At 36.7% G+C, this 15,271-nt stretch overlaps 1 protein-coding gene across 6 annotated transcripts in view; it reads right to left on the bottom strand.

Annotated features, from left to right (window-relative positions):
• Positions 1–15,271, bottom strand: part of COL14A1 (collagen type XIV alpha 1 chain) — a 229,033-nt gene that overhangs the window by 62,397 nt on the left and 151,365 nt on the right. For all 6 annotated transcript variants that reach the window (XM_065895394.1, XM_065895395.1, XM_065895397.1 and 3 more), the window contains 2 exons: positions 8,139–8,216; positions 5,339–5,425 (listed from right to left, as the gene is read on the bottom strand). In XM_065895394.1, the coding sequence (XP_065751466.1) occupies positions 5,339–5,425; positions 8,139–8,216 (165 nt within the window). The remainder of the gene's footprint in view (positions 1–5,338; positions 5,426–8,138; positions 8,217–15,271) is intronic.

The following is a 15,271-nucleotide window of genomic DNA, read 5'->3' as shown; positions in this document are numbered from 1 at the left end:
AATGGTCATGTTAACTGGTTTGCGCCAATTTGATCAAGAAGCCACAAGCCTAAGGAAAGCATATTTGGAAACTGGAACAAGCTTGGGTCTTGATAAAGTTGCTGAGCAGCCATATTTGCTTAGGATCATCTACCTTTAGGTCTTTTGTTGAGCAAATGATAAATGTCCAAATGCCCCAATGATTTACACCACTGTGTTAGTCAAATTTTCTGTTTCTTGCAACAAGCCCAATGCATCCCAATTAACATACCCATTCTGGCACACCTCTTTAATTTTGTTTGCTCATCTTAAATGATTGTTTTTTTTGGTTTGTTTGTTTGTTTGTTTTGCGGTATGCGGGCTTCTCCCTGTTGTGTGGCCATGGCTCATGGGCCCAGCCGCTCTGCGTGCATGTGGGATCCTCCTGGACCGGGGCACGAACCCACGTGCCCTGCATTGGCAGGCAGACTCTCAACCACTGCGCCACCAGGGAAGCCCCAAATGATTGGTTTTTAACTGAAGGTTTTGTCCAAATGTGGCAATTTGGCTCACAGATATCCATACACGATGTACCATGTCTATAAATCCAGGAACCTTTTTATACTTCTTATTTTCCACCTTACCCCTAAACCTTATCATGGAGTAGATGACAAGAATTCAACAAATGTTTGTGGATATAAACTTCTATCCTTTTAATAAGAAAGGGTTAGTCTAGGCAAAAGAAATATGGTTCTTTCACCCATGGCTTCCTATTCTAGAGTTTTATTGGCACGTAATAGCACTGTGTAAATTCTTGAGTGAGAAAATAATCACGACTATGTTAAATCATCAGATGGGGTTTATTGCATATTGTTTAGGATACTATTTCTTCAATGGTTTATTATACTTTAAATATTTGAAAATGTCAGTAGCTTTTCTGTTTCACCTCTCTTTCTCTCCAAGTCAGAACTCAACCCTTCTCTTTTACTTCTCTGCTGCTTTTTTTCTCATTATGAAGTTTGACTCTTAGGTCATATGTAAATATTTTGTAACTTGTTCCAGCAGCACTGCAGATGAAAAAACTTGATAACCCTCCAGCTAAAAAAGCTTATTAATGCTACTTAAAATAAAATAAACATTATTCTAATTAAGAGAACTGAAACCTTAAATACTAGGAATGAAGAAGAAACAAAACACCAGAGCAGCAGGCACGTACACTGAGGCTGCCTTGGGGGAGGAAGGGGAAGATGCTTGTGGGTTTGCTGGAAAATGTGTATTTTATAGCCCACACAAGGCAATGAAATGTGAACTGGGACCTATGAGAAGTGGAGGAAGCATAGAATATGAAACATCCTTTAAAGCTGAGGAACTTGAAAGGCTGCCCTCTGAATGAGCTAGAACAACAACAAAAAGTCTCAGTAGCAGGTGGAGGATCAAGATGTTTTTTCCACTTTAGCTATGGGAGGGGTAGTAAATGTCTCCACTAAGAAATATTACCCAGGGGCTTCCCTGGTGGCGTAGTGGTTGAGAGTCCCCCCGCCGATGCAGAGGACGCGGGTTCGTGTCCTAGTCTGGGAAGATCCCACATGCCATGGAGCGGCTGGGCCTGTGAGCCATGGCTGCTGAGCCTGCGCTCCGCAACGGGAGAGGTCACAACAGTGAGAGGCCCGCGCACCGCAAAAAAAAAAAAAAAAAATATTACCCAGAAACTGATGCTCATACAATCGAGGGACGAGAATTTACACTGCCTTTGAGAGTCAAATAAAACCCCAAAGTCAAACTTTTAAGGTGGTTTTCAGCTGATCGTACACCTAGGAGCTCACCAGAAGCAGACACATATATTCTTTCGAAAAATACAGATCAATCTCGGGCTCAAAAGATTCCCAGAGATAAAATTTCGAGTAATGCAAACACAAATATACACCCCCCAAAAAATCACAAGGTACATGTGGAAACAAGATAGCACAAGTAAAATCAGCAACAAAACAAATGCAGCATCAGAGCCACATACATTACAGGTATTGAAATTATCAGATAAATAATGTAAACCATATTGAATATTAAAGAAAAAATTGTTTTGGAAGTGTTACAAAAATAGAAGAGACTATACAAATGACCAAAAGGTTTGAAAAGGGTTATATACATATTGTTTGTAAGAGTTATACACACACACACACACACACACACACACACACACACACACATATATGCACACAATTAGAAAGCAAAAATTGAGATGACAGATATAGGAATATAAACCTAAATAGGTTAATTATTACAAACAATAGAATGGACTAAACTCTAAAAATGCTGTAAAACCAGATTAAAAACAAAATCCTGGCATATGCTATTTAAAGGGACGCATCTTAAATATAAAGACATAGAAAGCTTGAAATTAAAAGGATGAAGCAAACATATACCAGGAAAATAATCCAAAAGAGAAATGTTGACACAGCAAATCACTAGAAAGATAATTGTTGTAAATTTTTTTGTACCTTATAACACAATATCAGGATATAATACAGGTTTACAAACAACTTGACAAAGGTGGGGAAGATTTTAAACAACTCCCTTAGTAATTGAAAGATAAAGAATTAAGGCAGGTAAAGAAGATTCTAAGAATACAATTTGATTCGCCGAATAGTTATATTTAGAATTCTGAACTCCATAATTAGAGAACAAACATTCTGCTAAAGCATACGTGCAACATCTGTAAAACCTGACAAAAGGACACAGAGCGAATGTTATAGAATCAACAAATGTCAAAGAACGGGTCTACAGACTCTCTTCCATGAAAAAGTACAATAAATGAATACATCAATAATAAAAGGTAAAAATTGCACACATGATTGGAAATTTTAAAAGACGCTTCTAAGAAATCATGGCTGAAAGAAGGGATAAAGAAAAATATAAAAGACAATAGCTCACGGAAATATTAAATTTGACTACATTAGAATAAAAATTTCTAGACAATATACCTTGCCACAAACAACAAGCAAGTCACAGACCAGGAAAAGATATTTGCAAACCATATCATTAATAAAGGATTAGTGTCCAAAATACATAAAACCACTGACAAATCAATGAGAAAAAACTGTACAACAAAAACCCAGCAAACTGTATAAATGGGTATTTACACAGGAAGAAATCCAAATGGTTCAGAGACAAATAAAAAACTGCCCCATCTCACTAGCAGGGAGAGAAAGTCCTATTTTAAAGAACAAGGACAGAGTTTTATAGTCATTGTAAGTGAAAGCTCTCACATCTGGCAACATCAGACAGTGCTGGTGAGGGGTAGGGCAACTAGACCTCTCATACAGAGTGTGTGGGAGAGGATATTGGGACCACTACCTTGAAGAGCAATTTGGGGTTTTTTCATGAAGTTGAACATGCACCTTCTTTTTTCTCCAACAAACCTAATTCTAAGTGTTATTGCAAGAGCACTTACTCAAGCCTGCAAAGAGACATACAAAGGACATTCACTGTAATGATACTGTAGTAGGAAAATACTCCACAGTAATGGGTCAATAAACTCTTGTTTATATAGTGGAATTCCTTACAGAAGGTACAACGAATGAACTAAACAATGTGATTAACCTTGATAACGTTCAAAGACATACTTTGGGATGAAAAAAAGCAAGCCACACACAGTCGAAAATAAATCTTTGTTTTCAATTCCCAGATTAAACTAAAGACAACTCCTTACGTCTGATCAATGAGTTATAATGCACAAAATATGTTTATACATATTAGTCTGTGTATTCCTCACAATACCAGTTCAAGAGGTGGGTGCTGTTTATACATGAGGAAATGGAGGTTCACAGTGGCTCCATGACTTACCTAGTCTTATTTAAATTTAATGCTTTTACCATTAACTCCACATTTGCTTCTTTGGGATAAAGAGTCTTTTGTTAAAAAAAAAAGTATCAATATTCGGGTCTACATCCGGAGCTTGAAAGAGTGTTCTATGTGCCAAAGATAAAGGAGAGACTGATGGGATATATTCCAGGTACATTCAGCAGGTTCTCTTTCTTTTTGTTCAGTTCGGTAAGTGTGCTACACAAATGAAGACAAACTATGCTGGTGGGGCCGACCTGGAGCAAATGTCCATGCTGCACGCCAGCTGTCAGCGAGGGGTATCTACACATGCGTGCTGACTGCACCGGTTGCCAACAGCAAGCCACGTGTAAGCACAGGTCCGCCTCAGAACATTCCTCCTGCAAGGTCTGGATTTCATGTGCTCCTGCATCTTCTCCCTGTTTTCTTTGTCCTTCTGCCTTGATATATTTGCCACTTCCTAACCAAAGACCAGCTATATCATACTTATCTTAAAGAAACGCTGATAACCCCAGGTTAGCAGGTTAGACATAAGTATTTAGACTTATTACGAAAGATCTATCACGGTCAATTCAAAGACGCAGAGAGTGCAATTATATACATTTTATATTTTTAAAAAATATTTTCTTGCCTATTGGGTGTAAGATAGACTCAAGGATATATTGTACAACGCAGGGAATATAGTCAGTATTTTATAATAACTGTAAATGGAAAGTAACCTTTAAAATTGTATAAAAAAATTTTTAAAGACCTATTTGTAGAGATATATAGACAGTTAACCAACCTAGGCTAAGAATTTTTAAATGTCTTCTTTGAGTGAAATATGATATAAATTAGCATGATTTTGCAAATTAACATCAGCACCAACAATAAAAACCCTTCATTTTGTAGTATTTGACCAAACGAGAAAAGGTTATGTTTACTTTTTACATGTACGTTTACATGTATGAATCTATATATATATATATGTTTATAAGAAAAAAATGTGTTCTTTCTCCCTCTCTTTCCCTCTCTCGCTCCTTTCCTCTCTTCCTCTCCCCTTTCCTTCCTTTTTCCTTCCTCTCCCCTTTCCCCGCCCCCTTCTTTTCTGTATGAAGTTCCAGTCAGTAATGGAGAACTTCATGCTCACATAGGATACTTTTCCTAGTGATTTTGAAAAACCTCCCTTCACTATCAATGTTGATATAGAATGGGCAGAGGGGATGTATGCAAATCTTACAGCAACAAGCAGGGGGCCAATGTTGGCAACATTCACACTGAAAATAAGCCACAGGACTTCAAAGGGAAGATTCTGAATAGATAGCACTGTGAGACATAGTGTGGCGCAGCAGTTAAGAGCATCATCTATAGGAGTCACGGAGACCTGGATTTGAAGAGCAGCTCCTCCAAGCTGTGTTCTTTAGGCAAGTTACTTGACCTCTCTGTGCTTCAGTTTGCTTGTAGGATTAAGTGAGTATTTAGCACAGTGATGGGCACAGACATGCAACAAGTGATAGTTATAAATATTAAAGAACAATTTAAGTTCAAACTAGGCAATACTTACCGGTGGGCCTGCTGGTCCCAGAGCCCCTTTATTGATTTCAGAACAGGAGCAGGAATGTGGAAGCTCTGGGCAGGTCTCTTCATCCCTCTGAGGAGAAAAAGAAATAGCATAACTATTAACAAGATGGTCTATACAAATGGCTTTATGGACTCAAAGAAAACACTTTAAGACACTTCAAAAAAATTAGTAAGTGAGCATTAGTCTAGAAAGGCAGAGAATATTCTCTTCTGACCACAAAATCTTTTCTTGAAAGAAACAATGAATGGCTCTCTGGATCATCATTATTATCAAAGGATGTTGATAAAACGAGCTTGGGAATCCAGGTGAAGAAAGAAAGGCAGAAGCGGGTGCAAAAAAAAAAATTCTGGTTACTATTTAATTCAGTTGGAGGAGTAGTACTCTATGCACTAAAGGTCCTGAACACTTCCTTTGTGTTACAACATTTTTTTCCATTTCAAAGGATAAAAGAAAACTTGTTGGAATGGTCCATCAAAACAACTGCATCTACACTAAAACAAAGACACAAAAGAAAACAAAAACAGTGCTTAAACACATCATCCCTGTAACAATTTTAACTACTGCTCACCTTCTGTAACTGAAAGTAAGAAAACATCACAGCATCAATCTAAAGCTTTGGGATAGGAGGTCATTTCCTCTTGGAGAATTTTGCTGCCAGGTAACACTACAAGATAGATGATGAATACCAGGCTGAATGTATCTGAATGAGTTACTGGAGTGTAAACCAAGACAGAGCACTTGCTAAGGGCTATTGAATGATTTGTGAATGTCACATTTGGAGTAGCAGCTAAAAAGAAGTCTTCCCTGGGATAAGAAACTACAGAACTTTGAAGGGTTCATCTGTCCCTTTGGATAGAGAGAAAGTGAGCTTCATTTTCTAAGACCTTGGGGAAATGTAACGTTAGAGCTGAATAGAGCACAGATGATAATTAAATTATCAAGATGAAAATAATCTCAGTCTCTGAAATATTCACAACAGAAACCCAAAAATTTTGAGCAAAGAGCCTTTATATGCTTCTCGCTAAATGTTGGACGATAGTTAAAAGTTTCAGCTCATTACAGGACAAAAACCCTGCTAACATATCTGGCCTGATATCTTGGGCAGCTTGAGTGAAATACAAACTTAAGTATCCTGAAAGATCCCCCCACATTAGGCTGACAGCAGACCTCCTATGACCACAGACTCGGGAATGGTTTCGCCATGGCTGTTGACTGTGTCTCCATCCATGTATTTCTACCACGGGATTTACACATCTTCAGTGATAGAAATTCAAAGGAAAGTTTTGAGAAGGGCTGGGCCCTTCCTAGGAGATGTGGTGATCACATCTTCCATAAGATTCTGAGTGTTTCCCTTCACAGTTTCCAATCCACCTGCCCGTAAGCATAACATCACAGTGTCTCTGATGTAATTCCTCACCACAGTTTAATGGAAACTTATTTTGATGAAAAAAAAAGTTATTTCCTTCTTAAACATAGTCACCATGAATTTACTGCCTGCAACAGATGATGTGATCTGGTGTCAGGTCTTAAAAAAAGCAAATCTTTTAGACTTGATAAAGTCTTCCCCATGCCCATTCTCCCAGTTGAATTCTTAAGATATGATGCCTGTCCAACCATAACGGGGTCAACATTTCAGCTCACTGGTCCTAAAGATCCTTAGCTATGAACAATCTGTCTTTATATATACAGGTACCCCCTCCCTGTGAATTACACTTGGTATTAATAATGAGGAAAAGTTTATTTTTCTAGCAGCCTTGCATAGGTTCTATAGATCATGACTATGATTCCCAAACTGTGTGGAAAGATGGCCTGGGGCAGTACAGCAAACTCACAGGGGCACTCTGAGTGTTTAAAAGAATTAAGAGAAACAGCAATATTTGGCACCCATTGGACTTCATATGAATGACTAGCTCAAGGGAGTTCACAGTTTCAACACTAGATTTTTGATGTCATATATTTGCAAATCTGGTTTTTCAGCAGTAGCTATGAAGGAAAGCAAGTACCATGGGGGAAAATCAATGTGGAAAAAGAAGTGAGAATGGTGATGTCTGATCAGATTCCAAGACATGAGAAATAGTGCATTCTCCACAGGCACACACATCCCATTAGTAAGTAGTTGTGGTTATTTAAAACTAAGTTTGGGCTTCCCTGGTGGCGCAGTGGTTGAGAGTCCGCCTGCCGATGCAGGGGACACGGGTTTGTGCCCCGGTCCGGGAAGATCCCACATGCCGCGGAGCGGCTGGGCTCGTGAGCCATGGCCGCTGAGCCTGCGCGTCCGGAGCCTGTGCCCCGCAACGGGAGAGGCCACAGCAGTGAGAGGCCCGTGTTCCGCAAAAAAAAGTTCATCATTTAAAATTTTCGATTTATGTTTATCATTTTTTCATACAGCTACTGAGTTGTTAGGATGTAAAGACTTATGAAGATGTTTGGACCTAATGACCTTATGTATGGAATTGTTAGGTATTTCTTTGGGCTCAGGGGTGCCATGAAAAACATTACTGTGACACCAAAGGCTTCAGTGAACCTGAAATTTGGGAACATCCGGACTCTGTAGAAGGCACTCTGTGGAGCTGTGTCGCTCCCCCCCGCGTATGTCAGCGTGTCCTGCTGATTTCAGACACACCTCCTTCTTAATCTCTTTCTAATTTTCATCATCATCATCACAATGAATTATCTGTGACATGAGTTTTGTGAAACAGCATTTCATTTTCAGGGAAAATTAAATATAACTTTAGAAAACTTCGGTAAAGAACAGACCAAATAACGAAAGAAGAATTCTTACCAGGCCAGGAAGTTCACAGCATTTGTCTTTACTGGCCCATGATGTGGAACAAATAATATCAAACATCTGTAACTGGAACTTCAATTTAAAAAGAAAATTGTCATTCAACAAAAGATATATAGATACATTGTGTTTATAATTGTAATGATTTCATAGTATGTATTACATAATAGAACACCAATACATTTATAACATAATATTACAGTGAATAAATTAAAAAGTCATTCTAACAATATCAATCTTTGTTCCTCAAACATACAGTGATTTAAGATTTTTGTCAGTAGTTACTCCATCCACCATCCAAACCCCCTTATTTAGCACAATTCCTCCTTCCGTCTCTACCTAAAAAAGCTTAGTGCCTCTGTTGAAATCCTCCCTGTCCTGTCCATCACAGTTACTCCAAGTGCCTCTGTAATCCCACAATGCTCCATACATCTTTTATAGCATATGTCCCACCATACAGTACAATTATTTATATTTTCTTCTCCTCAGACTGGGAGGTCATCAAAGAACACAGAACCACTTATTCATCTTTGCGCCCCCTATCATAACATGTGGCATGTAGAGAATTCCCTGGTGGTCCAGTGGTTAGGACTCCATGCTTCCACTGCAGGGGGCATGGGTTCTATCCCTGGTCGGGGAACTAAGATTCCACATGTCATGCCATGCGGCCAAAAAAAACAAAAACAAAAACTTGTGAAAACATGTGGCATGTAGTAGGTATTCATGATGAAGACTTGTTGAATTAATTCTGACTTTCATCATTCATGCATATATTTGGCTACTTTTTTTTAGTGCATAATGCAAGACAGATACCATGTAGACCTCCTTTAGGATATGAAAATGAACAAAACCAGAGTTCTGCTCTCAAAGAATTTATAGGGAGTAAGAGACAGACACATAAATACTGTTTACAATGTGGTGTCATGACAGGCTCTCATACGGTATTGTGAGAATCTGTACTAAGTGTATTTTTATTGAAGGCATCGATCACACCATAAATATTTAGACAGTCTTGTTCTACTCATTTATGTTGACAAGTTAATGTATATTTTGAAGTATTTAGAAACATCATTATAATATCATTAGGGACTCACACTAGCTTCATGATGCAACCATTTCTAATACTATATTTCTTCCTATATTATTTTCAAATATCGAATGTCATCATGAGTTTGGTATTAATAGATACACACTACTATATATAAAATGAACAACAAGGATCTACTGTATAGCACAGGGAACTGTATTCAGTATCTTATAATAACCTATAATGGAAAAGAATATGAAAAAGAATAGACATTAGCTATCTAGCTATCTATAACTGAATCACTTTGCTGTACACCTAAAACACAACATTGTAAATCAACCATACTTCCATTTAAAAAAACAAAAAAGAAAAATGTGTCATCAATTACAGAGCTAGGAGAAGGATGAAATTCTTTGCATTTTAAATCTGTAACTTTCCTTCAGCAAGTGGTGTTTTCAGCAAAAGCTGGAAACTCTTGGTGCCTTATTTTCTCTCATCCCTGTCAAGGGTCCCCTGGATGAAGATGAGAATACTCAAATAGTTGGTATGACTGAAACAGGTTACTAACAATGCTTCCAGCATCACAAAAGAGCCTGCCCTATCTGACAGTAAAGAAAATGAAGTCAGGTTTTCTCTTGTTATACCCAGGAAGAATTGTGCCTTGCTGCAAACATCCTTCCCTAAGTGAGTTTTGCAAAATTCATAAAATGACACAAATTTTGAAAGCAGATCCATAAATCAAGACATCCTGCTTTCTTTTTTCAATATAAAACCATTGTGTTATTTGAAGAAATATTGCATGATTCACTATTCTTTTTTTTTCTGTATTAAAAAAAATTTTTCCCCAAAGGGTATGATATTTAAGTCTGCTCAGGGAAACCATACAACAAAATTATGACCATTAAAAAATTAGGTTTTTAAAATTAAAGCATTTTTAAAGGACACGGCTGCTGATTTTCATAAACAACAATGGCAACAAAGATATTTCAAGGAGCATAGAGATTAGGAGGCTATGGAGCTAGGCTGCCTGGGTGTAATCCACTCACAAGCTAAGTCACTTGAAACAAATTATTTAATGTGTTGGAGTCTCAATTTTCCTTACCTATAAAATTAGGATAATAATAGTAGCTATTCATTAGAGTAATAATAGTAGCCATAACAATACAATGAACTCATAAAGGGAAATATTTAGAACAGTTCCCAGAATACAGTTATAAATAATATTTCTTTTTTAAATTATTTTTTAATAAATATTATTTTAATATAATATGTACAAAAGCCCTTTTATAATTGATCTTTAAGCTGTAGGAGTATATAATACAGAGGCCAAAATAGTAGAATGAAAATGAAAGTGATGCAATATTGAGAGCAGAAATATAACAGTAGTTTGTGTCCCCAATAGTCAATATTTTGGTTTAGAGAAATCTCAGCAAATAACAAGAGCAGCAAACACTTGTTGAAAAACTTACTATGTGCCAGGCATTATCCTAAGGACTTTGCCTATATCATTTAATCTTTCAATCACCACTATGAGGTATGATAATAGTAATGTCAACCCCATTCTGTAAATTAGGACTTGGGACGAAAAAGTCAAAGTAATTTAAGCACATGTTGAAAGCTGAATTCTGGCTGGGATTTGAACAGCACACCTCATTTTCTTGTGGTTTATTCTGCAGTAAACAGATCATTAGTCTAATGTTTAAAATGTAGATACCCCAGCCTAACTTGACAATGCCATTTGTCTGGGGACATTTATTAAATGGGTCCCATTATGACAGCATTAGATAGATTCAGTTAATTCTGTAAGTCATTCATCCATTAAGAAATTTTCCATTTCTGAATAGAGCCCTCAGTGTCAACACATTTTAGTGAATGGAAAGATTTATTTAAAGCAAAGTCTTTTTATTAGTCCCAGGATATACCAGGCTTTCTTGAAGTTTTTCGAATTCACTGCCCAATCACCTATAACAGTATAATGTCTCCATACAAACCTTTGGCTAAAATTCCCCTACCCTATTGAGTCACTGAGATTCTTATGAGTTCATTTTATTTATTCAAGAGGTCAAATACCTACTAAATGCTGAATGAGGCTGATACTATCATTTGAAGAATGCTTGTGGGCTGTCTTTTCTTTTTCAAGTTAGATGAAGTCAGCAGCCTTTTTTGTGTGAGTACAACAAATTTATTCATAATTGTTTTGCATTCGTAATAGTTTAGATTCCTCAGCCTTTATTTAGAGACTTCATTTCCAAGGCACATTTCTGGGGATTGTTCTTTAAAAATCTGGCTTTTATTCCAGAAGCAATTACACACACATTTATACAAATTATGGAGGAAACATTACAGAGATGACATGTCCAAAGATCTTATATTTGAGTGCCTAAAAGTGCAAGACAATATGGTTCAAAATAAATCATACTTCAAGTGACTAAGAGGCAGCCCCTTTTCACTTCTGCAACTTTTTTCCTTTGTAACTGACTGAACATTATGAAAAATAAATCTGGCCAAATAAAAAAAAAGTACCCTCCCACTTTCACTTTTTATAATCTCTTTCAAGGGAATACTTAGACAATTACAAACACTTTTTCATTACTGGACATTTTTGTTTGGGTGTAGCACAAAAGGCAAGTCATTTGGGGTCAGATGTCAGCACGAAAATAAGATTAAAATATTTCTTGGCAGTTGAGTCACTGTGATCTGTGAATGGAAATTAAAATGTACCCCTGGCTCAACTTTCCACTCAGTACCAGTTTTCATCTGTTGATTTTTTTCCTAGTATAACATTTTTAAGCTTATAATTTGAAGTCAAGCTGTACCTGAACTTATACAAATATTTAGAGAGCTTTACACTGCCCGAGAACATAGAAGAAAGAGTCCTGAGGACCTAGGCCATGTCCTGCTTTTAAATTGGTGTGTAACTTTGCTTGATTCCACCTCCAAACTAAGATTTATTAAGCCTTTATCACTTGTCACCTATTGAACAGGGTGTTTTTACTTGCTCGCCATCAGCTTACTGAATTTAAGGGAAACCATGATGGCACTATTCTAATAGGAGATGAAAAGGGACAGCTGTTGTGGTTGTTGGTAGTAATTAGAATGTTTAGGTGTAGACATGCTTGGGGGGAACATTTTGATCACGTTTATTTCAAGGGTGTAATTCAAATAATGGTGAGTTTTTGAACCTGCCAGTGAATAGACAGGGCGTATGGTCACTGTTACAGACCAGACTCCCTCCTCTGCCTTAAGTTCCATCAGAATCAGTCTGAACCAAGGGAAAAGAGCTCAGAATGGAAATTGGGTAACCACATGCAACTCAGATACAAGCTCATATCTCACTTTCCTCACTTTTGAAAGGGGATTCCTCCCTAACTTATTCAAGTCTCAGTTTCTGCATCTATAAAATGGGGATAATAATAAGTATCTCTTCCTAGGGTTATTGGAGGATTAAACGAGATAATATCAGAAATGTTCACACTGCCTAGTCCATAGCAGGCAATAAATGTTAGCCACTATCATCGTTTTAAGGAGTGAAAGATACAATCCAGTGAAAACACAACCATGTCCTTGCAATTTAAAAACACTTGTTTCTAGAGGATCATTGACTAGTCTACTATTGATTCCTACATAAAAGCTTTAACTCTAAATAAAATTACTAAAAACTCCATAACATTACTTGTATTTGTCTTTATTTACCACATCAGAGGGCTAAATAAATGTCAGTTGTATAATTATATAAGTGCTAGATTTGAAAAGGTGGAAAAAAGACACTAACAGACATAATCAATGCCAGAAGCTCAAATTTTTTCTTGAATCATCTCTGATTGGCAGCATGATAATTTCATTAGGTATCAGAAAAGGGAGAAGAAACTTCTCAGGAGAAGGAAGATTGGAAACGAGACGCACAGTTGTTAAATTTCTTCCCATGTGCGTTTTGACGGCTAAATTAAGCCTGCCTATTAGTTTAGTCCCACTAGGGACATTTGCTGCATGTAAAATCTAGCATTGCTGAATGCAAGTTGTTTTTATTATGAATATGAGTAATTTCAATACAGTAGTTACTATATCCCTAAATCCATTAATCTCTCCTCCACTCAACTTTGGTTTAAAAAATCTGTAGTCTTTAAAGACTGATAATTTAGAGTTCTTCCATCACTTGACAGTTTTTGAATCATTGCTGAATTTGCCAGGGAATGCTTACCTATAAACTACTCATTCCTCTTAGATGATAATTACCCCTCCTGGAATGACCCAAAACTTGTTCATTACACATTCCCTTTTGCATATGTACATCAAGATTATATTAGCAATGTATGATTTCTAAATTGAGAACTGAAGACTGAAGCTTCTCTCTTGCCTTGCCCTGAAACAGTTAAGTAATAAACCAAACAAGCGAGTTTTCAATCACATTCCTGAGATCTACTCTAATATCATCCATTTCAACATAATCAAATTCCTCAATAAGTGGGTAGACTAAAAATCTATTTAGTAATCCTTTGTAGACTTCTAGATTCTAGCAAAAGTTACAACTTTTTTCCTACTAGGCTTACAAAGAACTCTTTAATGATTGACCTCTATAAATTCCCCTTTGTCTCCTACTGGGTGGAAGTTACCACAGAGGGTGCTCTGTTTAATTGATTTTCTGTCATGGTCAAAAGTAAAGATTTATCGCCAGTAGGCCTGACACCTACAGTCATTTTTGCTTTCAGAAATAAATTCTTTAATATTTAATCGGTCACACAATTGGAGTAAAATTACTACGTAGAGTGTAATTTGAAATACAATTAATTTGTAACTGTAATTATAAAACTGTAGTTGCAAAGTATGAATTATAATTAGGAGATGGTATGATATATATTAGTGGACTGTTGTCAATACCACACACGGAATACTATATATGCAAAACATTTTAAGAAAAGACATGATACAATTCAAATAGATGACTTCCTATTTAATTCCTATCAAGTGTTTCTTGAGAAAGTACTCTGTTCATACGAATTTATTAGATACTGTGAGGTAGGGTAGACGTGGGTCATTGCAAATGAAGACCAAGACATGGTTTCTGTTTTGAGGGGTTTATACTCTGGCTAGAGAAGTGAAATATATTTATATGAAAGAGCAAGAAAATAATATATGACTACAAATAATCAAGGGTTAAGCAAGTACTAGAGGTTTAGAAAAGCTGAGATGGAAAAGGTATGGTTGACATTCTTCAATAAAAATAGCTGTTCTTCATTGAATGGCTACTAAGTGTCAGGGATTTTATACTCATTATGTCTACAATAAAAAAAATAATGATAGTACTAAGTGATATGGGCCATAATCTCATCCACCTGGAATTGTTTCTCTTTCTTAAATTAGAGTCTATTCATTCATCCTTCTAAGCATCCATCTATATACATCCATTTATCCATACAAGGTATCCGTAGTTTGCCAATTCTGGAACCTTGTAAATTCTGAAATGTGCTATCATAAAAGTATCTTCCATGAAGCAGAAGGTGAAATGTTTCCTAATCCACATGGAATACCACAAATTAAGAGGAGATAACTCCTCAATTTCATGTAAACGTTCTTAAAAGTCTCTTACCACAACTGAAAACAAAAGAGCCTTCCATAGCTGTTATATTCCCTCTTTTCAAACATCTAATCCATAGTTCTCCAAAGCAAAGTAGAAACAAAAGTACTTTTAAAGATACTTCAAAGCTAAGTGTTAAACTAATTAGCACACATCTATGAAGATCTGAAAGCGTCAATATACCCTGATTGTACACAAGGATTTCATTTCTATTGTTACCACAAAGAGAAATGCCATGAAACAGCAAACTGTCCCAAAGTAAATTCCCTCACCACTCTGGGACTGTTTCCTGGTATATAAAGTGAAGGGGTTATACCAGAGCAGAGGAATTAGAACTGTGTTCCTCAAAGCGCCCTTAGGGAACATTGGAGGATGGAAGCACCTGCTACCCCATGCCCCCTCTCCCATTCAATCAACATGGGTGTGTTTTAATCATACACATTTATTTGATATACTAGAAGATTTCATTTGTACTAAGTGATTTCAGCTTAAAAACACTTTGAGAACCACCAGGTCTTTCTAAAATTCCAT

The sequence above is a fragment of the Phocoena phocoena genome, chromosome 17 (genome assembly GCF_963924675.1).
Source record: "Phocoena phocoena chromosome 17, mPhoPho1.1, whole genome shotgun sequence".
NCBI classification, from domain to species: domain Eukaryota; kingdom Metazoa; phylum Chordata; class Mammalia; order Artiodactyla; family Phocoenidae; genus Phocoena; species Phocoena phocoena.
This window is presented reverse-complemented; position numbering and strand designations above follow the sequence as displayed.